Genomic DNA, 24,327 nt, shown 5'->3' with positions numbered 1-24,327 from the left:
AACCATAACAATTGCACAAACCTTGCTGCAGACTGAGGCCTACGTTACAAGTGACGGCATTTGGGTCTTATCTGCAGTTTGAGTTATGACGAGCCTTCAGTCCCACGGCACTTTCAATGCAACACCTTAGCATCATGTGTCATGAGGCCTGTTTCTCTTGTACATTTATTATTTAGACATTTAGCAGACGGCTTTATCTAAAATACACACACTACATAATCTGTGCTGTACCTCACTTGTGCATTACAAGTATTCCCATTTGAAAAACTAAAAATCAAGGTATTCGGGAATGCGTTTTATAAACCGGGGACTCTTCCAGCAATGTTGTTTCCAGAGGACACATTACTTTATCCAGGGACTGTTCCTGGAAAACCGGGATATATGGTCACCTGACTGTAAACTAAAAGTAACCAGAAACTTTAATCATATGACGTTAAATCAAATCCTAATTCTATGTATTTAAGAATAAGATATTTTACAAAACCAGGGAATTCCATGCTGTTCCTCCAAATTGTGCCATGGGATCTTTTACATTCGTCTGAGAGGGAAGATGGGACCTCTGTTTAATGTCTCATCTGAAAGACGGCACCTCCGAAAGTGCAGCACTCCCTCAGTGCTGCATTGCACAAGGGGCAGTGTTCTGAGATAGTTTGATGGGTCGGGGTATTGAAAGCTTTACTCCATATCTCACCCTCTTTTTATATATAAGGTGGCCTTTATACCCCAGGCCCCTTTTAATTTGCTTGAGAGGGCCTTTATTCCCCCAGGCCCCCTTTATATACATTTTAAATAAACAACTTTATTAAAAACAGATAAATAAAACAAAACTCAAATTAAAATTAAGTTTTTCGGCATCGATGATGCACTCCAGTCTCTACAGTGCCCACCGGTCGTGGAAGGCCTCAAGCGTACCGGCGGACACCGCATGCTCCTTATCCAGGGACACCCGGGTGCAAACGTAACCTCGGAAGAGGGGCAGGCAATCAGAGAGGACGGACCCCCCAACGGCCTGCAGCCTCGTCCTGTGAATTGCCACCATGGCCAGGCCCAGGAGCAGACTGATGAGGAGATCCTCCTCCTGGCCCAACCCCGTCCGCACCGGGTGCCCAAAGATCAGGAGTGTGGGGCTGAAGTGCAGCCAAAACCCGAGGCGCAGCCTCTTTAAATATGCAAACACGGGCTGCAACCTTACACACTCCATATAAACATAGAACACGGACTCATCCAGGCTGCAGAAATTACAGGCGGCCTGGGAGTCCGTGAAACTATTTAAAAGTTTATTGCACGGGATTGCTCTGTGCAACACCCTCCACCCCAGGTCCCCGATGTAAAGGGGGAGGACTCCCGCATAGAGAAACCTCCACCGGGGTTTCCCCTCGCTCCCAGATGGCAACATGGACAGCCAGGGCGTGTCCGGCCGGCTAACAAGTGCGAGGAAGTGGAAAGTGTGCAGGAGCAGCCCGTACAAGAAACCCCTCTGAGTTGTTTGGAATGGCACGGAGGGCATTTCCAAGAGGCAGCTCGGGATGTGCGGGACCCGCTCCCAAGGAGGGTTTCAGGGCCTGGGTCTGATGAGCAGTTCTGGCTAAGCGGGGGTCAGCTCGGCCAGGAGCGCTTTGCGCTCCCGAGCCCCCTCATCACCCGCAGTGAGGGACGTCCCGGGGGCTTCGGCTACTCCTCCGCCTGTCGGTCCATCCCCGGAGCCGGCCGCTCTGACAGTCCCGGCGGGGGAGCGCCCTGACTGGAGGCAGCCATGTTCCAGACTCTGAATAGATTCCAGTAAAAGAAAGGCAACTCCCTCAGAGAGGCGCGGCTGACGTTCTCCTCCAGGAGCTGCGTGTCGTCTTGAAGGCAGTGCCCCTGGCGGAAAACATTTGTCGTTAGCACACACCATCTGGGAGGACGCTTGACGTACAGGTATCTCTGCAGGGTCCGAAGGCAGAGAGTCGCAGCCTGGGTGCGGACACACACCAGCGACTGGCCGCCCTCCTCGATCGGGAGACTCAGGACCGCAGCAGAGACCCAGTGTTTCCTCTTGCCCCAGAAGAAATTGACTAGCTTCTTCTGGATCTTGGTGGCGAATACAGGGGGCAGGGCCAAAATGACCAACAGGTACCACAACATGGAGGCCACCAGTTGGTTTATGACCAGCACTCGGCCCCTGTAGGAAAGCACTCGGTGCAGTCCTGTCCAGCGCCCCAGCCGAGTGGTGACCTTCGCCTCCAACTCCTGCCAGTTTGCCGGCCAGGCTTCCTCTGTGGGGCTAAGGTGGACTCTCAGATAGAGGAGGTGCATGGTGCTCCACGCATAAGGTGTCAACTCCTCCGGCAGAGGGTCCACTCCCCACTGACCCACCAGGAGTCTGGAACATTTCTCCCAATTGATCCTTGCGGAGGACGAGGCAGAGAAGGTCTGGCAATCGCGCATTCTCCGCAAGTTAACTGGATCTGTGACTGCGAGGAGCACATCATCGGCCTAAGCCAAGAGGAAGACCCGCATGGCCAGGCCGCATAGAGCCAAACCCGTCAATCTTCTGACAAGTAGGCACAGGAACGGCTCCACGCAGATGGTATACAATTGGCCGGACATAGGGCATCCCTGACTCACTCCATTCCCAAAGCGAAGGGGTGCCATCAAGGACCCATTAACTTTGACCAGACACTCTGCAGCGGCATATAAAAGTCGAACCCAGGCCACAAAATGCAGCTGAGTCTGAATGCGCGCAGAGTCCCGAAAAGGTACTCGTGATCCACCCTGTCGCACGCCTTCTCCTGATCGAGAGAGAGAAAGGTGACCGACAGACCAGTTGTCTGGGAAAGATGGATCAGGTCCCGGACCAGTTGGATGTTGTCCTGGATGATCTGGCCCGGGACCATGTAGGACTGGTCGGGGTGGATCATATGGGCCAGCACGGAGCCCAGGCAGGTAGACATAGCCCGGGCAAAGATCTTATAATCCGTGCTGAGGAAGGAGACTGGACGCCAGTTCTTAAGCAAGCAGAGATCGCCCCTCTTAGGCAGCGGGACGATGACCGCCCTGCGCTACGAGAGGGGCATCTCCCTGGTCGCCAGACTTTCCCCCAGGACCCGCACGTAATCATCCCCCAGAATGTCCTGAGGAAATCTGCGGTCAGCCCCGGGGATTTGCCCTTCGAGAGCTAGTGGAGGGCATCGGTGAGCTCTGACAATGTGAGTGGAGCCTCCAATCCTTCGGCGCCCTCCGGGCTGACCTTCAGCAGGTCCTCCCACAAAACTTGGCACACGTCCTCACAGGACGGATCCGGAGAGAACAATGCACTGTAATAGGTATGGATCAGGAAGCCAATTCCTCCGGATCCGTGATGGAGGATCTGTCGTCGGCCAGCAGCTCAATGAGCTGCTTATGGACCCCCCGCCATTTTTCCAGCGAGTAGAAGAAGGGTGAGGTGCAGTCCAAATCTTCCAGAATCTGGATCCATGACCTCACATACGCACATCGGGACCCTACGAGCTGCAGGTCTCTCTGTGCGCCCTTCTTCTCTTTGTACACTTGCCACAGGGCCGGATCCGCAACGGCATGACCGAGGCGGGACTCTAAGTCGAGCACCTCCCTCTCTCGGCGCCCGATCTCTGCTTCCTGCCTCTTGGTTGACCCCTTTGTGTACTGCTGCCAGAAGACATGGATGTGAGTCTTGCCCACCATCCCACCATAGCCTCAAGGAGGGGAAGCCCCCCTGCTTCCTTCTCCAGTTGGCCCAGAATCGACAGAACGAGCCCCAAAATCGCTCGTCCTCCAGCAGCCGGTTGTTAAAGCAGACCTCGCCCGTGTGAGGATCGGAGTGAATGGTGTGGGTTTCCTGCAGAAAGCTCACCGCGTATCTCCCTTGCCTGAGGACTGAGAGATTGTGAAACCTGCGGTGAGACTCCCTGCTGCCATTGATGTTGAGGCTGGCTATGGTTATCTTCATGTCAAAAGTATTTCGAAACCTGTCACCAACACCTCACTGTGACGAGGGAGTGGAAGTGCACTTGGCCTTCCACTCCCCCAGCAACCCATTCAGAAATGCTTTAAACCGGCACCTCTCAACCAGTTTCATGCCTGCACCCTTCCCCACCTTCTTGAGGGTGACAGGGACAGACTGGATGATCAGTGAGGAAGTCCCGGAGCTCCGTGGTGGTGATAAGAGGAGATTCGGTGGGAGGCACGAGGGAGTCCACCGCCTCACCGGCGATGGATTCACGGTTGTCCTCCGTGCCCCATTCTCCTCCGGGTCGTCACTGCCAGCGGCCACCACACCCACTACACACGGTGGGGCAGATGTCCTGGCTGTGCCAGCTGGTCCCGCCTCTGTCACGATCCCACCCCCAGGATCGATGGCGGAATCCTACTCTCTGGGTTCATCCATTGGGCTGGAGCCTGTGGGCGCCAGCGGTTCAGAACCCCCCCCCCCCCCCCCCCCCCCCATCTCCATCCTCAGGGCAGTGAGCAGCCCAGGGGAGACGGTAGTTGTCGACTCCAGAGATCCAACCGGAGGCAGAAAGAGGAGGCCATCTCCCGCTCTGCCAGCTCCCACAGACCCAGCAGACGGGGAAATTACACAAATTGGCCTCTAGGTTGGGTACATCCTGGGTGGCAGCATCAGGCTATTGGGAGGGTTGACCCTCACCAGGACACCCGACCCATCGGCCAAAGGAATGATTTCTCCTGTGGGGTCCACAGGCTCCCCCACCATGGGCAGGCCCCCTCCTCGGGAGTTCTCAAAGCTACAAAGGCATCTCTCCCCGCTGCATCCCGAAGGACAGAGATTCCCTTCCAGGGATTTCGGTTCTCATGGTCCGGGTGGCGGGGGGAATCCGAGGACCCGCGCCAGGAGAGGAGGGACCTCCATCTCAGTAGAGGCCTCTGCTTCTCCCTCCGCTCCCCCCGCCCAGATTTCCTGGGCCCGAGCTCAGCCGCAGGACAGTTGGGCTCCCCTGGATCAGCCATAGGGCCGAGCTCCGTCTCAGGACTTTTTATCTGTATCCAGGGGGTGCGCCTTCAGGTGTTTTGCTTTGCGCCGTGCCTTCCTTCCACTCGGACTGGTCTCCCCCTCCCCACTGGAGGCCGTGAAAACCACAGCCTCCGGAACTGCCTGAGCGGCAGTTGTTGCAGGTGTCGGGGGAGTAGGGGGGAGGGTGCAATGGCACCACCCTGGGCCACCGAGGTGGAGTTGGCGGCCTGGAGGCTGGAACAGCTCTTACGAACATGCCCCACCCTCTTACAGGCATGGCACCGCACCCTGTCCGAGGTCGAGAAGACGCGGTACGCCATTCCTGGAACTCCACATTAAGTTGGCCGTCTGTAACTACCTTCCGCGCCAGCTGCATAAACAGCTGGCGGTGGAAGGCGTATACATGCCAGAGGCTGTTCTCCCGAAGACCGAGTGGGACTGGGGTAAACCCTGGCTTTACTTCCCCCCGATGACGCTGCAGGTGGGGAAGGAGGAGCTCACCAGTAATGAAGGGCGTGACAGTAGACAAGGTGACCCGCTGCACAGTGGCCTCCAGGGGGTCCACTGGTAGAAAGGCCCCTTTGCTCAGGGCCAAGGAAATCGCCCGCTTGGTCATCAGGAAAAATACAGCCTTCCCGTACGTTTTAGACGCAGCAACGATGGCCGAGGGGCCGATAATCTCAGCCATTGCTTTTATGCAAGCCTCTATTGACATATTGGGGTGGACGTAGCCCTTGACCCCATGCTTTGATGTTAACAGCGTAAATGGTGACGGGGCAACAGGTGCAGCTGCAGCAGCCACAGCAGCATATGTGCAAGAAGGCCCCGCCACCAGTGAAGAGGGGCTTGCCATGGAGTCAAAGAGCCAAGCCCACCCCTAACAAATAAAGCAAACAACAGTTTTGTTTTTAAGAATTTAACCGATATGATTGGGGTGGGGGGTGGATGGGGAAGGTGGTGCTGGGAGTAGAGGAGAATGGGGTGAAAAGGAAAAGAGGAGAGGATAGGTAACTGAGTGGTGGAAAGGAGAGAAAGGCTGCAAGGATGTTTCTGTTAAATTGGCGGTTGGAGCACCTTACTGCAGAGAATACAAAGTCCAGTCTTCTGGTCAGGGGAGGGTTCTTCGCCCGGGTCGGCCGGAGTCACCTGGTTCTTTCCACTTACTGCTGTTGTTACAAAGAGTTTCTTCACCCAGGCGGCCCCAGCTGTCTCGAGCCACGCAGTCAGGGTAGGGAGGGAATCCCCCTTTGTGCAAGATGGAAGAAGACACAAAAGCAGATACAGGGGCCCCTTACACAGTCTTTGAGCCCCACCCCTCGATCTTCTGGCATCTCGTCCCTCCCCCAAGAGTCCGAGCAAAACAGTTCACTGGTGCTCCAACACCCACCTCTCCAAGATAACTCACAGGTCCTTTACTCCAATAGATAGAATCAGTTCCACACTTGTGTTGTAGCTCTCAGTTCTCTTCTCTGTCCTCTCCAGCTGCCGCTCCCACCAGCCTTTACAGGTGCAGCTGATTGCACACAGGAAGTGCTCCACAAACAGCCCAGCCAATCCCGTGCTGTACCTGTCCTGGGAGTGTTTTATGGGGACAGTGTAGAGGGAGCTTTACTCTGTATCTAACCTGTCCTGGGAGTGTAGAAGGAGCTTTACTCTGTATTAAACCCCGTTTTTTTGGGGGGGTTTTTTTCCCTTTTTATACATACTTACATTTTTAAAATAACTTTATTAAAAACAGAAAAATAACAAAACTCAAATTAAAATGCCATTCTCGGCGTCGATGATGCACTCCGGTCCCTGCGGTGCCCACCGGCCGCGGAAGGCCTCGAGCGTGCCAGCGGACACCGCATGCTCCCTCTCCAGGGACACCCGGGCGCGAAAGTAACCGCGGAAGAGGGGCAGGCAATCGGGGAGGATGCCCTGTAATGCACCTGCCCTGGGAGTGTTTGGTGGGACAGTGTAGAGGGAGCTTTTAGAAGTGTTTAATGTGTTGCTTTGCCCCTGAACAAAAGATTGTGACCTAAATATATTTAATTGGCCGTGTGGTAATAGCAAGGAGGATAGCTGTAGGCTGCAGGAAGATATTGAGGGTCTGGCCAGATGGGCAGAAAAGTGGCAAATGGAATTCAACCTGGAGAAGTGTGAGGTGATGCATTTGGGGAGGTCAAACAAGGCAAAGGAATACACGATTAATGGGAAAATACTGAGAGGTGTAGAGGAAGCAAGGGACCTTGGAGTGAATTTCCACAGATCCCTGAAGGTAACAGGGCAGGTCAATAAGGTGGTTAAGAAGGCATTTGGAATCCTTTCCTTTATTAGCCGAGGTACAGAATATAAGAGCTGGGAGGTTATGCTGGAACTGTATAACCCATTGGTTAGGCCACAACTTGAGGACTGTGTGCAGTTCTGGTCACCTCATTACAGAAAGGATGTAATTGCACTAGAGAGGGTACAGCGGAGATTTACGAGGATGTTGCCAGGACTGGAAAATTGCAGCTATGAGGAAAAATTGGATCGGCTGGGGTTGTTCTCCTTGGAACAGAGATGGCTGAGGGGAGATCTGATTGAGATGTGAGGGGCCTGGATAGAGTGGATGGGAAGGATCTATTTCCCTTAGCAGAGAGGTCACTGACTAGGGGGCATAGCTTTAAAGCGATTGGTAGAAGGATTAGAGGGGAGATGAGGAAAAACTTTTTGTCCAGAGGCTGGTGGGGGTCTGGAACTCACTGCCTGAAAGGGTAGCAGAGGTAGAAAACCTCATCCCATTGAAAATGTGTCTGGTTATGCACCAGAAGTCCCGTAACCTCCAGGGATACGGAGCAAGTCTTAAAAAATGGGATTACGATGGGTAGCTCGTTTTTCGGCAGGCGCAGACATGATGGGCAGACAGGCCTCCTTTTGTGCCGTACATTTTTCTACATTTTCTAAGTATTCTAAATAGCTGAAAAGGAGGAATGTGGGGAGGGGACAGGGGAGTGCCAGTACGTGAATTGTTCCCAAGGAGGGCCAGCACAGACACTGGGTCAAATGGGTTCCTTCTGTGCTGTAATGATTCTATGGGTGATGGGGTCCATTGCTAAATTTTAATTGTAGATATTCTCTCATTTTACAGAGTGCAAACGCCTTAGAACAACAAGAATCTAGTGACAAAAACATAATCGAGATATTGGAAAAGAAAGTCACGGCTTTGGAAGTGCAGAGGAAAGAGGTGAGTGGTGATAGAACACTCTCTCTTTCTGTCACTCTCACTCTCTCTATCTGTGTGTGTGTGTCTCTCTCTCTCTCTCTCTCTCTCTCTCTCTCTCTCTCTATCTCTCTCTATCTCTCTCTATCTCTCTCTATCTCTCTCTCTCTCTCTCTCTCTCTCTCTCTCTCCCTCTTTCTTTCTCTCCCTCTTTCTCAGGCTGTCTGTGTGTGTGTGTCTCTCTCTCTCATCTCTCTTTTCACTTACTCACTCAAGAACGTAAGAATATAAGAAATAGGAGCAGGAGTAGACCATTCGGCCCCTCAAGTCTGCTCTGCCATTCAATACGATCATGGCTGATCTTCTACATCAACTCCACTTTCCCACCCGTTCCCCATATCAGCTGATTCCCTGAGAGACAAAAATACTATTTCAGACTTAAATATATTCAATGATGGCGCATCCATAACCCGGAGAGAATTCCCAAGATTCACAACCCTTTTAGTGAAGAGATTTCTCCTCATCGCAGTTCTAAATGATCGGTCCCGTATCCTGAGACTGTGCCCCCATGTTCTAGATTCCCCAGCCAGGGGAAACAACCTCTCAATATCTACCCTGTTAAGCCCTTTCATAATCTTGTATATTTCAATGAGATTACCTCTCACTCTTAACTCCAGTGAGTATAGACCCAGTTTACTCAGCCTCCCATCATAGGACAACCCTCTCATTCCAGGGACCAATCTAGTGAACTTTCACTGTACCGCCTCAAGGCAAGTATATTCTTCCTTAGATACGGAGACCAAAACTGCGCACAGTATTCCAGGTGTGGTCTCACCAAGCCCTGTACAATTATAGTTAGATGTCCTTATTCTTGTGCTCTAATCCCCTTGCAATAAAGGCCAACATGCCATTTGCCTTCCTAATTGCTTGCTGTACCTGCATGCTAACATTCTGTTTTCCTTGTACAAGTACACCTAAGTCTCTTTGAACATCGACTTTTAGAAGTTTCACATCTTTTAAAAAATATTCTGTTTTTCTATTCTTACGACCATAGTGAATAGCCTCTCACTTCCCCACATTATATTCCATCTGCCACCTTGTTGCCCACTCACTTAACCTGTCTATGTTCCTTTGCAGCCTCTTTGTGTCCTCCTCTCAGCTTACATTCCCACCTAGCTTTGTATCAACCAACTTGGATTACTCTTGGTCTTTTTGACTAAATCATTAATATAGATTGTAAATAGCTGAGGCCCCAGCACTGATCCTTGTGACTTTCCACTCGTCACAATCTGCCAACTTGAAAATGCCCTGTTAATCCCTACTCTCTGCTTTCTGTTAACCAAACCTCTATCCATGCTAATATATCACCCCCAACTTCATGCACACTTATCTTGCATATTAACCTTTTGTGTAGCGCTTTATCGAATGCCATTTGGAAATCCAAGTATACTACATCTACACTACTAGTTACATCCTTAAAAAATTCTAATAAATTTGTCAAACACAATTTCCCTTTGGTAAAACCATGTTGACTTTGTCTGATCATAGTATGATTTTCTAAGTGTATTGTTAAGACTTCCTTAATAATAGATTCCAGCATTTTCCTGATAACTGATGTCAGGCTAACTGGCCTGTAGTTCCCTGTTTTCTCTCTCCCTTCTTTCTTGAATAGTGGTGTTACACTTGCTAACTTCCAATCCACTGGGACCATTCTAGAATCTAAGGAATTTTGGAAAATCATAACCAGTGCATCCACTATCTTTTAGAACCCTAGGATATAGGCCATCAGGTCCTGGGGATTTGTCGGATTTTAGTCCCTAAAGGTTCTCCAATACCTTCTGATAATTAATTTTAAGTTCCTCACTCTTGTTAGCCCCTTTTTTACCGTGTAATTCTGGTATGTAGTTTGTATTTTCTACTGAAGACCGATGCAAAATATTCGTTCAACGTCTCTGCCATTTCATCATTCCCTTGATAATTTCTCCTGTCTCTCTGCCTCTAAGGACCAATGTTTACTTTAGCTATTATCCTGCTTTTTATATACTTGTATGAACTCTTATAATCTGTTTTTATGTTCCTGGCTACTTTACTCATTCTGATTTTGCCCTTTGTATCAACTTTTTGGTCACCCTTTGCTAGTTTCTAAAACAATCCCAATCCTCAGGCTTGCTACTGTTCTTCGCAACATTATAAACCTCTTCTTTTAATCTAATACTATCCTTATCTTCCCTTCTAAGCCAGGGATGGATCTTTCTCACTAAGTTTTTATTTATTAATGTATTGTACTTTTGTTGAACATTTTGAATTGTTCCTTTTAAATGTTCCCCAGTGTTTATTTGCCACCATACCTTTTAGTCTATTTACCTAATCACCGTAGTCAGCTCTCTACTCATACATATGTAATTGGATATTTGTTTTAAGTTTTTAAGATTCTTGTTTTGGACTCAAATATGTTGCCTTCAGACTTGATATGGAATACAATTTTAATATAATCACTTTTCCCCAATGGATATTTTATTATGAGATTGCTAATTGCACAATACTAGATCTAAAATAGCTTGTTGGTTCCGTAACGTATTGTTCCAAGAAACAGTCCCAAAAGCATTCTACACACTCATCTTCCGGACCAGCTTTGCTAATTTGATTGGTCCAATCTATATGAAGATTAAAGTCCTACACAATTATTACATTGTCTTTGTTACAAGCTCCAGTTCACGGGCCTATAAACTACTCCCACCAGTGTTTCCCGACCCTTGTTTTTCCTAATCTCCACCCTTACTGATTCTTCTTCATGATCTTCTGAACCAAGATCCTTTCTCACTACTGTCCTTATGTCATCTTTTACTATCAGGACTACTCCTCCTCCTTTGCCATTCTGTCTGTCTTTTCAAAATGTTGCGTACCCTAGAATATTTATTTCCCAACCTTGGTCACCTTGTAACCATGTCTCTGTAATGGTGATCAGATATAAATCATTTATCTGTATTTGTGCAGCTAGGTCATCTTTCTTTTTGCAAATGCTTCATGCATTCAGTTTAAGAGCCTTTAATATTTTTTTTTACTGCTATTATTTGCATGGACTTTATTCAATAATGCACTATTAAACTCTCTATCCCTTCCTGTCCCACTCTGCTTGTCTTTACCCACATAGCTATACTGCTCTATTGTCTCGACCTTTCTCTTTAGATTTCTAAATCTCCCTTCACCTGAGCCCTTGCTTGCTTGGCCCCTTTCAGTTTTGCCCTCCCTGTATCCTCGCTCATGCCCCTGCTGTCCCACCTTCCCTTGTCATCACACGCATGCACTGTTGGCCCTTCCCCATGCAATCTCTCGTGCTCTCACTCTCACTCTCGCTCAGGTTCTATTTGAGCTGCATCTGCCATTTTTGACTGAATATTTTTTGCTTTTAATTGTTTTTATGTTTTAATTTCTAGTTGTTGGAAGTGAACAAACAGTGGGATCAGCAATTCCGGAGCATGAAGCAGCAATATGAGCAAAAGGTAAAACAGGAGGGCCTCCAGAGTCATCCAAAAATGTCCGGCAAAGGAACTGGAACAGAGAGATGAGGAGAAATTAATCATCGCAGCCACGTGTTATGATCTGGGATTGGACAGAGTTCCTGGTGGGGTAAAAGTCAGACTTGAATTTATAAAGGATACAAGTAACATCCCAGAAATAGTTGTAAATCAGGAAATGGAAGGGAGGGAAGAACTCAAGAAAATTACAATCATCAGGGAAGTGAGCAATTTGTTGGAGCTGCAGGCTAACAAGTCCCAGGTCCTGATGGACTTCATCCTAGGGTCCTAAAAGAAATGGCGAGTAAGATAGTTGATGTGTTGGTTTCAATTTTCTGAAATTCCCTAGATTTGGGGAAGGTTCCATTAGATTGGAAAATAGCGAATGTAACTCCTTTATTCAGAAAGGGAGGGCGACAGAAAGCAGGAAACTACAGGCCAGTTAGCTTAACATCTGTCTTAGGGAAAATGTTGGAAGCTATTATTAAAGACATTATAGCAGGGCATTTAGAAAAATTCAAGGAAAGCAGGCAGTGTCAACATGGTTTTATGAAAGGGAAATCATGTTTAACCAATTTATCGGAGTTCTTTGAAGAAGTAATGTGCTGTGGATAAAGGGGAACCGGTGGATGTATTGTACTTAGATTTCCAGAAGGCATTTGATCAGGTACCAAGTCAACGGTTATTGCAAAAATAAAAGCTCATGGTGTAGGGGGTAACATTGGCATGGATAGAAGATTGGCCAGCTAACAGGAAACCGTGTAGGCATAAATGGGTCATTTTCTGGTTGGCAAGATGTAACAAGTGGTGTGCCACAGAGATCAGTGCTGGGGCCTCAATTTTTTACAATTTATATAAATGACTTGGATGAAGGGACCGAAGGTATGGTTGCTAAATTTGCTGATGACACAGATAGGTAAGAAAGTAAGTTGTGAAGAGGACATGAGGCTGCAAAGGAATATAGATAGGTTAAGTGAGTGGGCAAAGATCTGGCAAATGGAGTATAATGTGGGAAAATGTGAAATTGTCCACTTTGGCAGGAAGAATAGAAAAGAAGCATATTATCTAAATGGTGAGAGATTGCAGAGCTCTGAGATGCAGAGGGATCTGGGTGTTCTAGTGCATGAATCGCAAAAGATTAGAATGCAGGTTCAGCAAGTAATTAGGAAAGCTGATAGAATGTTGTTGTTTATTGGGAGGGGAATTGAATACAAAAGTAGGGAGGTTATGCTTCAGTTATACAGGGCATTGGTAAGACCACATCTGGAGTACTGTGTACAGTATTGGTCTCCTTATTTGAGGAAGGATGTAAATGCATTGGAGGAAGTTCAGAGAAGGTTTACTAGACTAATACCTGGAGTAGGTGGGTTGTCTTATGAGGAAAGGTTGGACAGGTTAGGCTTATATCTGCTGGAGTTTAGAAGAGTCAGTGGTGACTTGATTGAAACATATAAGATCCTGAGGGGTCTTGACAGGGTGGATGTGGAAAGGATGTTTCCTCTTGTGGGAGAATCTCGAACTAGGGGTCACTGTTTAAAAATAAGGGGTCGTGCATTTAAGTCAGAGATGAGGAGAAATATTTCTCTGAGGGTCTTGAGTCTTTGGAACTCTCTTCCTCAAAAGGCGGTGGGAGCAGAGTCTTTGAATATTTTTAATGCAGAGGTAGATAGATTCTTGATAAGCAAGAAAGACTATCGGGGATAGGCAAGAATGTGGAGTTGAGTTTACAATCAGATCAGCCATGATCTTATTGAATGGCGGAGCAGACTTGAGGGGCCGAGTGGCCTACTCCTGCTCCTAATTAGTATGTTTGTCAGTATGTTCAGAATCTGGAATCTGAAATTTGAAATAAAAACAAAAAGTGCTGAAAATACTCAGCAGGTCAGGCAGCACCTGTGGAGAAACAGTTAACGTTTCAGGCCAGTGACCTTTTGCCAGAACTGGGACAAGTTAGAGATGTAACCGGTTTTAACTAAGTACAGAGAAAGGGAAAGAGGAGGGATAAAGAACAAAAGGAAAGGTCTGGAAGGCAGGAGAGATTTAATGGCAAAAGGGATGATGGTGCAAGGCAAAAGAAGATGGTAATGGGAGAAGCAATGAAACAAAAGACTTGCAGGTTGATAGGTAAATTGGCCATTATAAATTGCACCTAGTATAGGTAGGTGGTGGGGAAATATAGGGACAGGTGGGGATGTGGTAGGAATATGGGATTAGTGTAGGATTAGTATAAGATGGGTGGTTGATGGTCGGCACAGACTCGGTGGGCCGAAGGGCCCGTTTCAGTGCTGTATCTCTAAACTAAACTAAACGCCGGGTCTAGAGGAGGTGTAAATGGAAAAAAAGAGAATTTCTACCAGCAGATGCTGTTCAAATAAATGGGAGCATTGGTTATGGTCTGAAATTGTTGAACTCAATGTTGAGTCCAGAAGGTTGTAAAGTGCTGGATGAAAAGATGAGGTGCTGTTCATAAAGCTTCATTCGAACAGTGTAGAAGTCCAAGGTCGGGATGGGAGTGGCATGGTGAGTTAAAATGACAGATGACTGGAAGCTTGGGGTCACCCAGTCCACCTTTGGTCTTTCCAATGTAGAGCAGACTGCATTGTGAGCGGTGAATCCAATATACTAAATTGAACAAAGTTCATGTAAATTGCTCTTCCACCTGTTTGGAGTGTTTGGGGCCTTGGCCAATGAAAAACGAGGAGGTCAAAGGGCAGCTGTTGCATCTCTTGCACTTGCATGGAAAGGTGCCATAGGAAAGGTTGGGGATGTCTGAGGAGTGGACCAGGGTATCACGGAGGGGACCATCCCTTTAGAATGCTGAAAGGGGAGGCGAGGAGAAGATGGGCTGAATTTTGTTCCCATGGCGATGCTCTGAAAAGCCTGCGAGAGCACCCCCGCCCCCCCCCCCCCCCCACCCCAGAGCGATTCTATGGTGCTGGGCCAATTAACTTCATTTAAGGGCAGGGATCCCGCCTCCAAGAACTGACTGCCAATCACAGGGCCGGCAAGTCAGCTGTATCGGCAGGGCCGCTGGGTACTGCAGAGCCCTTGGATCCAGGCCCAGCACCGGAGACCCAGTCCTCAGGTAAGTGAGGCGGCGTTGCTGGGACCAGACCAGAAGGCCCCTTTGATGGGGGTGGGGGGGGGGTGCGGTGGTGGTGGGCATTAAAGGCAGTGGGTGGGGATCAGGGAGTTGCAGGTTTTCCCAGTGGGGGCCCGCCATGGGCCACAGCTTGCCCACGGAGGATGGGCCTCCCTCCCCAAGCCTGCAGTGAGGTCACCTCCTTTTACAGGGCGACCTCCTCACATGGTGTAGTCCCCATCACCCCCTGCTGCTGGTAAATCCCAGTGGTGGCAGGAAGAGGCCCTTCAGTGGCCTTAAATAGGCCATTTAAGGGCCTCAATCAGCCTCAGGCCTCAAAGGCCGTCTTCAGTCTGTCCCACCCCCAACAAAATTGCATTGCGACAGACTGCCCGCCCCCCCAAACCCCACCCCTGCCTCCCGTCGCAATTCTGTGGGCCACCCCCCCGCCTTCGAGCCCCTCTCGAGGGTGGGGTGAAACCATAAGATTCAGCCCAATGTGTCTGGCGGTGGCATCATGCTGGAGGTGGTGGGAATCTATTGAATATGGAGGCTGGTGGGGTGGAAGGTGAGGACCAGGGGAACCCTTATTGCAGTTCAGGGAGGGAGGGAGGGGAAGGCCCGAGAGTAGAAATGCAGGAAATGGAACGGACATGGTCGAGGGCCCTGTCAACCACGGTGGGAAGGAGAATTCTTGGTGGAGCAAAAAGGAAGACATATCGGAAGTGCTGGTATCGAAGATGGCATTGTCCGAAGAAGAAACTGGAAGTCCGTACAGGAAGCAGGGTGGGACAAAGTGTAGTTAAGGTACCTGCAGAAGTTGGTGGACTTGTCATAAAGTATTTCTATAGTGCCTTTTATGACATAAGAAGATTAGGAGAAGGAGTTAGACCATTCAGTACAATCATGGCTGATCATCTGCCTCCACTCTATTTCCCCACCTGCTCCCCATATCCTTTGATTCCCTGAGAGATCAAAAGTCCACTGATCTCGCTCTTGATTATACTCCGTGATAGAGCACCCACGACCCTCGGCGCTGGACAATTCCGAAGATTCAAAACCCTCTTGAGTTAAGAGATTTCTTCCCGTCTCAGTCCGAAATGATCGACCCCTTATCCTGAGAATGTGCCCCCGTGCTCTAGATTCCCCAGCCAGGGGAGGCGACCTCTGTGTCTACCCTGTCAAACCCATCGGACGTCCCAAAGTACAGCCAAGGAGGTACTTTTTGCAGCGTAGTCACTGTCGTAATGCAGGAATCACGGCAGCCAATTTGCACAGAGCAAGAGCCCACAAACAGCAATATGATGGTGACCAGATTATCTGTTAGTTTTTATCATGATACTGGCCTGGTCGAGTGTGCACGGGCTGCGGGAGAAGTGCCATTTATGGGACATCTCTTATGACCTTTTTTTATTTTAGCTGCGCTCCTCCCCTGTGCTTAATTTTACTTTCAGCATCGTTTTGATGTGTTTTTGGACTTGCTGAGTGTCCAGAGGGTTTGTATGTGAGCACGTATCTGAATGCAAGTACTCGACACCTCAGCTATCTGCTCTGGTAATCTGTGCCTCTCTCAATGCTCTGTCTGTTACCGCAGCCCTAGTGGTGAGGGGGGGGTTTGGAGGTTAATTCAATGCACAAAATTTCCCCGATCACTGCCCCTCCCCGTCTTCCTGCCCGGGTCAGATTGCGGTACTTTTGGCTGTGCTTTTGGTGACGCTTATGTGGACGTGAAGTGTTCCATTTTTCAAGGCTATTGTGTGAACAAAGTGTGGGAGGAAGTATGGGTTATATGATAACTGCACCTCAGTCCAAGTCAAGAGCTTCCTTCCTTTTTCAATCTCATCATCAAAGTGCTTTTAATAAATGATCACTGTCAAAACTCAACTGGAAATTACTCCAAAGCCAAGAATTGGGAAAATCATCTTCTTTTGTAGAATGTGTGGTATCAATAACTGTCCAATAAAGGTATGACAGCACAATGGAGCTTAGACTAATTTAGAGTACAGTACAGCACTGGTTATGTTACTGAACAAGGTCTGAATTAATAATCCGAAGAACCTGAGTTCAAGTCCCACAATAGCAGTTTGAGAATTTGAATTAAGTTTGCAAAATCTGGGAATAAAAAGCTGGTTAGTGATTAGTAACCACCAGGCTGTTGGCATCATCCATTAAAAACCCAACTGGTTCAGCGATGTTCCTCCAGGGAAGGAAACCTGCCATCCTCACCCGGTCTGAGCCCATATGTGACTCCAGTCCCACACCAACATGGTCAAAAGAAGAAAAAAAAGACCTGCTCTTCTATAGCGCCTTTCACATCCCAAAGTGCTTTACAGCAACTGAAGTACTTTTTTCGAAGTGTAGTCACTGTGTCGTAAGGCGGGAAATGCAGCAGCCGATTTGCGCACAGCAAGCTCCCACAAACGGTAATGTGATGTAATGACATGATGTTGATTGAAGGATAAATATTGGGGAATAACTGACCTGCTGGTCTTCAAAATAGTGCCGTGGGATCTTTTAGGTTGAACTGGGGCGGCACAGTGGTTAGCACCGCAGCCTCACAGCTCCAAGGACCCGGGTTCGATTCTGGGTACTGCCTGTGTGGAGTTTGAAAGTTCTCCCTGTGACCGTGTGGGTTTTCGCCGGGTGCTCCGGTTTCCTCCCACAGCCAAAGACTTGCAGGCGATGGGTAAATTGGCCATTATAAATTGCCCCTAGTGTGGGCAGGTGGTAGGGAATATGGGATTACTGTAGGGTTAGTATAAATGGGTGGTTGTTGATCGGCACAGACTTGATGGGCCGAAGGGCCTGTTTCAGTGCTGTATCTCTAAATAAATAAACTGAGATGACGGGCAGGGCCTCAGTTTAATGTCTCATCTGAGGGGCAGCACCTCCAACAGTGGAGCACTCACTCCCTCAGTACCGCACTGGAGCGTCAGCCTAGATTGGTGTGCCTAAGTCCTGCAGTGAGACTTGAACCTACAACCTTCTAACTTAGAGGCGAGAGTGATACCCATTGAGCCACAGCTGATAGTTGACTCTTAACTGCCCTCTGAAGTGTTTGAATAAGAAACTCAGTTGTATAAAACCACTAACCAGAAGCCCCTCAAGTGCATTAAAATGTGAGTGGAATACTGGCTTTTAGGCAAGAGGAATAATGACCTCCCAAACCCGCGACCTCTACCACCTAGAAGGACAAGGGCAGCAAATGCATGGGAACACCACCATCTGCAAGTTCCCCTCCAAGTCACACACCATCCTGACTTGGAACTATATTTCCATTTCCCTCTTTGTGTGCTTCTGTAGCATGCCGAGATGTTGTGCATCATGGGTGGCGCAGTGGTTAGCACCGCAGCCTCACAGCTCCAGTGACCCAGGTTCAATTCTGGGTACTGCCTGTGTGGAGTTTGCAAGTTCTCCTGGTGTGGGTTTCTGCCGGGTGCTCCGGTTTCCTCCCACAGCCAAAGACTTGCAGGTTGATAGGTAAATTGGCCATTATAAATTGCCCCTAGTATAGGTAGGGGAATATAGGGAAGGTGGGGATGTGGTAGGAATATGAGATTAGTTTCGGATTAGCATAAATGGGTGGTTGATGGCCGGCACAGACTTGGTGGGCTGAAGGGCCTGTTTCAGTGCTGTATCTCTAAATAAATAAATATATCGCCGTTCCTTCACTGTCGCTGGGTCAAAATCCTGGAACTCCCTTCCTAACAGCACTGTGGGTGTACCTACCTCACATGGACTGCAGCGGTTCATGAAGGCAGCTCACCACCACCTTCTCAAGGGCGATTAGGGATGGACAATAATAAATGTTGGCCGTGCCAAGAAATTAAAAAAAAAAAAAATCAGGCTCTGGTATCTGAGAACCTGCTTTTTCCCTACAAGGATAGTCCCTTGTTCTGGTGTAGCTCCCATTTCATAATCTCTGTCCCTGCCACCTCACCCCATGCACCTATCCTAATTATTATTTTTCTCAGCAATTTTACAATCCACAGCTTTTTGTCACCTGCCCCATCTTTTCCTGGTTAACCCTGGTCTTCATTTCCCCCTTTCTGCTGTCCTGAAATACAGGCCTCTGACATTTAACTAGGTCCCTCGATTTCTTTTTAAAGATAGGCCCCAAATCACCTATAATGTATGGACGAGACTGCACACGCTACCTCTAGGGTAGTGAAGTGCCCCCAGGCTTCTTGCCTTAGCAGAGCCTCAAATTTTTAAAAATTCTCATCCTTGTTTTCAAATCCTACCATGAATTATCCCCTCCAAACCTCCGAGATCTCTGTGCTGCTCCAGTTCTGGCCTCTTGCACGTCATTGATTTTAATCGCTCCACTATCGGCAGCTGTGTTTTCAGCTGACCAGGCCCGAAGCTCTGCAGTTCCCTCCCTTAATCTCTCTGCCTCGCCACCTCTCCTCCCTTTAAGATGCTGCTCAAAACCTACCTCCTTGACCGATGCTTTGGTCACCTGACCTAATATTTCCGTCTGTGCCTCGATGCCAGATTCTGTTTTTCTGTTCAGTGCCTTGGTGGTGTTTTACTGCATTGTAGGTGCTATATAAATAGAATTGTTGTTGTAACGGCCTGAAAAACTGTTGCTAAAAGTTAAGATCCTCTGCCTGCCACTAGATGACAGTGTTTAGAAGGAAAGCTCTGTTGACTGTCTTGCAGGGTACATCCAGTTTAGGGCTGAATGAGCATTACTGAAATCAGTACATGTCTTCCTACTCTGTGTCCCCCTCGCCCCCTCCCCCTCCCCCCAACCTCTGCAGAATATGACACTTGTGTTGCGACTGGAGAAGCTGGGATTGCTTTCCTTGGAGCAGGGAAGGTTAAGGAGAAATTTAATAGAGGCGTTCAAAATGGGAGGTAAATAAGGAGAAACTGTTTCCAGTGGCAGACAAAAGAACCAGGGGAGATGAGAATTTTTTTACACCGTGAGTTGTGACTGGGAATGCGCTGTCTGAAGGGGCGGTGGAAGCAATCTATGATTCTATGGGAGGTCGGAGGGAAGCCGGGAATTTCAAACTGAGGACATCATGGAGTGTTACAGCACAGAAGGAGGCCATTGGGCCCATCATGCCTGTGCTGGCAAGGAGACCTGCTAATTTTTCCATTTCCCTCTTCGTGTGCTTCTGTATCATGCTGAGATGTTGTGCATCATGGGAGGCACATGTGAAGCATAGTGGGGATGGTAGCATAGTGGTTATGTTACTGGGCTGGTAATTCAGAGGCTGGGACTGACGATCCATGATGATATAAGTTCAAATCCCACCATGGCAACTGGGGAATTCAATTAAATAAATCTGGGATTAAAGGCAGTCTCAGTAATAGTGACCATGAAACTACTGAATTGTCGTACAACCCCATCTGATTTACTAATTTTCTCTCGGGAAGGAAATCTGCCGTCCTTACCTGGTCTGGCCTACATGTGACTCCAGACCCACAGCAATGTGTGTGGCTGTCTATTAACTACCCTCTGAAATGGCCTCGCAAGCCACTCAGCTGTGTTAAAGGAGATGGCGCACTGCCACATTCTCAAGGGGTAATTAGGGATGGGCAGTAAATGCTGGCTGTGCTAAAGATGCCCACGCCCTGAGAATGAATTTAAAAAACAAAAGTTTGAATGCAGATCCCAATGTGTCGAATATTGTCTGTTTAAATTCAGATTGTGAATCTGAGGCAACGATTAGCAACAGCCCAGAAGTTACTGAGTGACCGTGAGAGTGGCTGTGAAGAGAAGCAGAGGGATTTCGACAGGAAACTACTACTGGCCAAATCAAAGATCGAAAATGGAGAGGTACAGAGTTCACGAGAGTACACTGTGCGTGGAGGGTATAAGAAATAGGAGCAGCAGTAAACCATTCGGCCCCTCAAGCCTGCTCTGCCATTCAACACGATCATGACTGATCCATATCAACTGCACTTTCCCACTCACTCCCCATATCACTTGATTCCCTTAAAGGCCAAAAATCTGTGTCTCTCAGCCTTAAAAAAAAAACTCAACAATGGAGCATCCACAACACTCTGGGGCAGAGAGTTCCAAAGATTCGCTATCCTCTGAGTGAAGAAATTTCTCCTCATCTCAGTCCTGAATGATCAGCCCCTTATCCTGAGACTGTACCCCCGTGTACTAGATTCCTCAGCCAGGGAAACAACCTCTCAGTGTCTACCCTGTCAAGCCCCCACCAGAATCTTGTATGTTTCAATGAAATCACCTCTCATTTTTCTAAATTGCAGAGATTATAGACACAGTTTTCTCAGCCTCTCATCATAGGACAAACCTGCCATTCCAGGGATCAATCTAGTGAAGCTTCACTGTACTGCCTCCAATGCAAGTATATCCTTCCTTCGATATGGAGACCAAAACTGCGCACAGTGCCATACGTGTCTCACCAAAACCCTATATAATTGTACCAAGATTTCCTTATGCTTGTACTTCAGTGTCTTTGCCAGGCTTTCTGCTTTCCTTGTACAAGTCACTCTCAACATTAACATTTACAAGTTTCATGCCTTTTTAAAAAAAAAAAAATTCCACTTTTATATTCTTATTACCAAAGTGAATAACTTCACACTTCCCCTCATTATACTCCATCTGTCACCTTGTTGCCCACTCACGTAACCTGTCTATATCTCTTTGCAGTCTCGCGGTGTCCTTCTCATGGCTTACATTTCCCACCAAGCTTTGTATCAGCAACAAACTTGGATACTCAGTTTCTTTGTCTAAGTCTTTAATATACTGCATCTCCTGGTTCTGTTTATCTACTCTACTGGTTACATCCTCAAAAAACTCTAATAAATTTGTCAAACACAATTTCACTTTTGTAAAACCATCATGACTGTCTGCTCATACTATTATTTTCTAAGTGAGTTAAGATTTCCTTAATAACAGATTCCAGCATTTTCCCAATGACTGATAGGCTAACTGGCCTGTAGTTCCCTGTTTTCTCTCTCCCTCCTTTCTTAAATAGCAGTATTACATTTACTATCTGTCAATCTGCTGTGATTGTTCTAGAATCTAGGTAATTTTGGAAAATCATAAGCAGTGCTTCCATTATCTGTGCAGCTACCTCTTTGAGAACCCTGGGATGTAGGCCCTGGGGATTTGTTGGCCCTTAGGTTTCTCCAATTCCTTTTCTCTGCTGATATTGATTAATTACTTTAAGTTCCTCACTCTGGTTACCCTCTATTTCTACTGTGTAATTTTTGTCTTCTACGATGAAGATGGTCACAAAATATTTGCTTAATCTGTCTGCCATTTCCTCATTCCCCATGATAATTTCTTCTGGCTGTGCCTCTAAGGAACCAATGTTTACTTTAGCTACAGTCCTTTTTGTATACTTGTAAAAGCTCCTACAATCCATTTTTATATTCCTGACTAGTTTACTCTCATTCTGTTTTTTCCCCTTTTTATCAAATTCCTTGGACGACTTTTGCTGGTTTCTGAAACACTCCCAATCCTCAGGCTTACTACTATTCTTTGCAACATTATAAGCCTCTTCTTTTAATTTAATACTATCCTTAACTTTCCCAGTAAGCCACAGATGGATCTCTCTCGCTGAGTTTTTGTTTCATGTGATGTATTTTTGAATATTTTGAATTGTTTCTTTAAATGTTTCCCACTGTTAATTTGCCATCATACCTTTTTAATCTATTTACCCAATCAATCTTAGCCAGCTTCCCCCTTATACCTATGAAATTGGATTTGTTTATGTTTAAGATTGTTGTTTTGGACTGAAGTATGTCGCTCTCAGGAGGCAGAACAATTGTCTGTAATATGGAGTCAAATTTGGGCATGTGTGATTACCTGCAAAGCTGACTAGTTCAGAAACATTCAGAGAAATGAGTCTCCCAAGGCGGAACGAACAGGAATACTTGTATTTATATAATGTCTTTCACAAGCACAGGTGCTAGATCAACATAAGCTTTTACTTTTTTTCTTTCTCTGTCATATGCCGTTTGTCCTTTTTTCTCTTTCTCTCCTGCCCTCCTCCTCTCTCTCTCCTGCCCTCCTTCTCTCCCTCTCTCTCTCTCGCCCACATCCCTCTCTCTCTTACCTGTGCCCCTCTTTCTCTGTCCTGCCTCCTCTCTCTCTCACTCTCACTCTCACTCTCTCCATCGTGCAATAATTCACTCTGTGCAATGTTTCTGTGATGTGACGAGGTGCTGGATAAAGGCAGCATCTTTTCAATTTAAAACAATTGCAAAATCCACTGAGAGCCTTTCTCTCTCTCTCTCTTTATTTCTCAGAGTGAAAAGGAAAGATTTTTAACAGAAATTAAAGAGCTGAAACAGAGGAACCAGTGCCTGCAGAGCCAGCTCTTGCCCCTGACCAAACAGAGAGAGTACCAGGAGAAGGAAATTCAGCGACTCAACAAGGTTAGTCTTGGAGCCTCCACTATGCACCACATGTTCACCAGTTCCCAGACTCAATCTTTTTTCTCATTCATTTGTGGGATGTGGGTGTCCCTGACTAGGCCAGCATTTATTGCCCATCCCTAATTGCTCTTGAACTGAGTGATTTGCTAGGCATTTAAGAGTCAACCACATTGCTGTGGGTCTGGAGTCACATGTAGGCCAGACAAGGTAAGGACAGCAGATTTCCTTCCCTAAAGGACATTAATGAATCAGATGGAGTTTTACAGATTTATTAATTGGATTCAAATTTCATCATCTGCCATGGCGGGATTCGAACCCATATCCCCAGAGCATTTGCTTGGGCTATGGATTACTAGTTCAGTGACATTACCGCTATGCCACCATTTGGCCAACCCCATCTCTGCCTTCTGCAGACTGCTGGTGACGTTAGTCTTTGTCTACCTCAATTCCCCAGTCAATGAGCCTCTGACCCGGGAATGTTTTATCTGGGAACAAATTCCATTCAAAGCAAAACGCCATGTAAATGTTAATCTGCTTCGGCTGAGTTCATGCTCCACTTATCGACAAAACAGTCCCCCGGACAAGTCCAGGTAAAGAGCTCCAATGTTAGCCCCCCAATTGGTTTCGCCTTAATCAGTGAATAATTGGGCACGTAGACAGGAAAGGCCCAGGCTCAATCCCTGCTGTGTGCCGAGTAGGCCGCACTCGCTTTGAGTCAGCAATAGGTCCTGTTACAATTGGCCCTCTGTTTCTTACCTCCTGTCTCCTCTCTCCCTTTTTCCCCCTATCTCCCCTCCCTCCCTCCCTCCCTCCCTCTCTCTCTCTCTCTCTCTCTCTCTCTCTTTCACCCCCTCCCCTCCATCTCCACACCCCCCACCTTCCCTCCCCTCCTTCTCCTTTCTCTCTCTTTCCCGCCACCTCCCGTCCAAGTCCCTCCTGTCACTGACACACTACTTGAGCAGAAGTTATCTCTCTCTCTCTCTCTATAGGCCTTGGAGGAAGCTCTTACTGTCCAATCTTCAACTCCACACCCACCTCTGTTCAGCAGCACTGGGGAATCGTGTATGAGTGCAAGGAGAACTGAGCTGCTGACACAGATCGAGGTCCTCAAACAGCAGGTGAGTAGCTCCTTTCCTGTCACAAACTTCGTTTTTTCTCTATTTTATGGATACGACTATGGTCATCTCTCCATGGCTTCACCCCG

General features: G+C 47.7%; 1 protein-coding gene across 1 annotated transcript in view; it reads left to right on the top strand.

Annotated features, from left to right (window-relative positions):
* Positions 1–24,327, top strand: part of tnip1 (TNFAIP3 interacting protein 1) — a 72,207-nt gene that overhangs the window by 28,326 nt on the left and 19,554 nt on the right. Inside the window, 5 exon segments of the mRNA XM_068043109.1 lie at positions 8,082–8,177; positions 11,588–11,653; positions 20,413–20,544; positions 22,995–23,123; positions 24,113–24,241. Of these exon segments, the coding sequence (XP_067899210.1) occupies positions 8,082–8,177; positions 11,588–11,653; positions 20,413–20,544; positions 22,995–23,123; positions 24,113–24,241 (552 nt within the window).

The sequence above is a fragment of the Heterodontus francisci genome, chromosome 12 (genome assembly GCF_036365525.1).
Source record: "Heterodontus francisci isolate sHetFra1 chromosome 12, sHetFra1.hap1, whole genome shotgun sequence".
Lineage (NCBI taxonomy): Eukaryota > Metazoa > Chordata > Chondrichthyes > Heterodontiformes > Heterodontidae > Heterodontus > Heterodontus francisci.
Note: the sequence above shows the minus strand (reverse complement) of the source record. Positions and strands in the feature narration are given on the sequence as shown.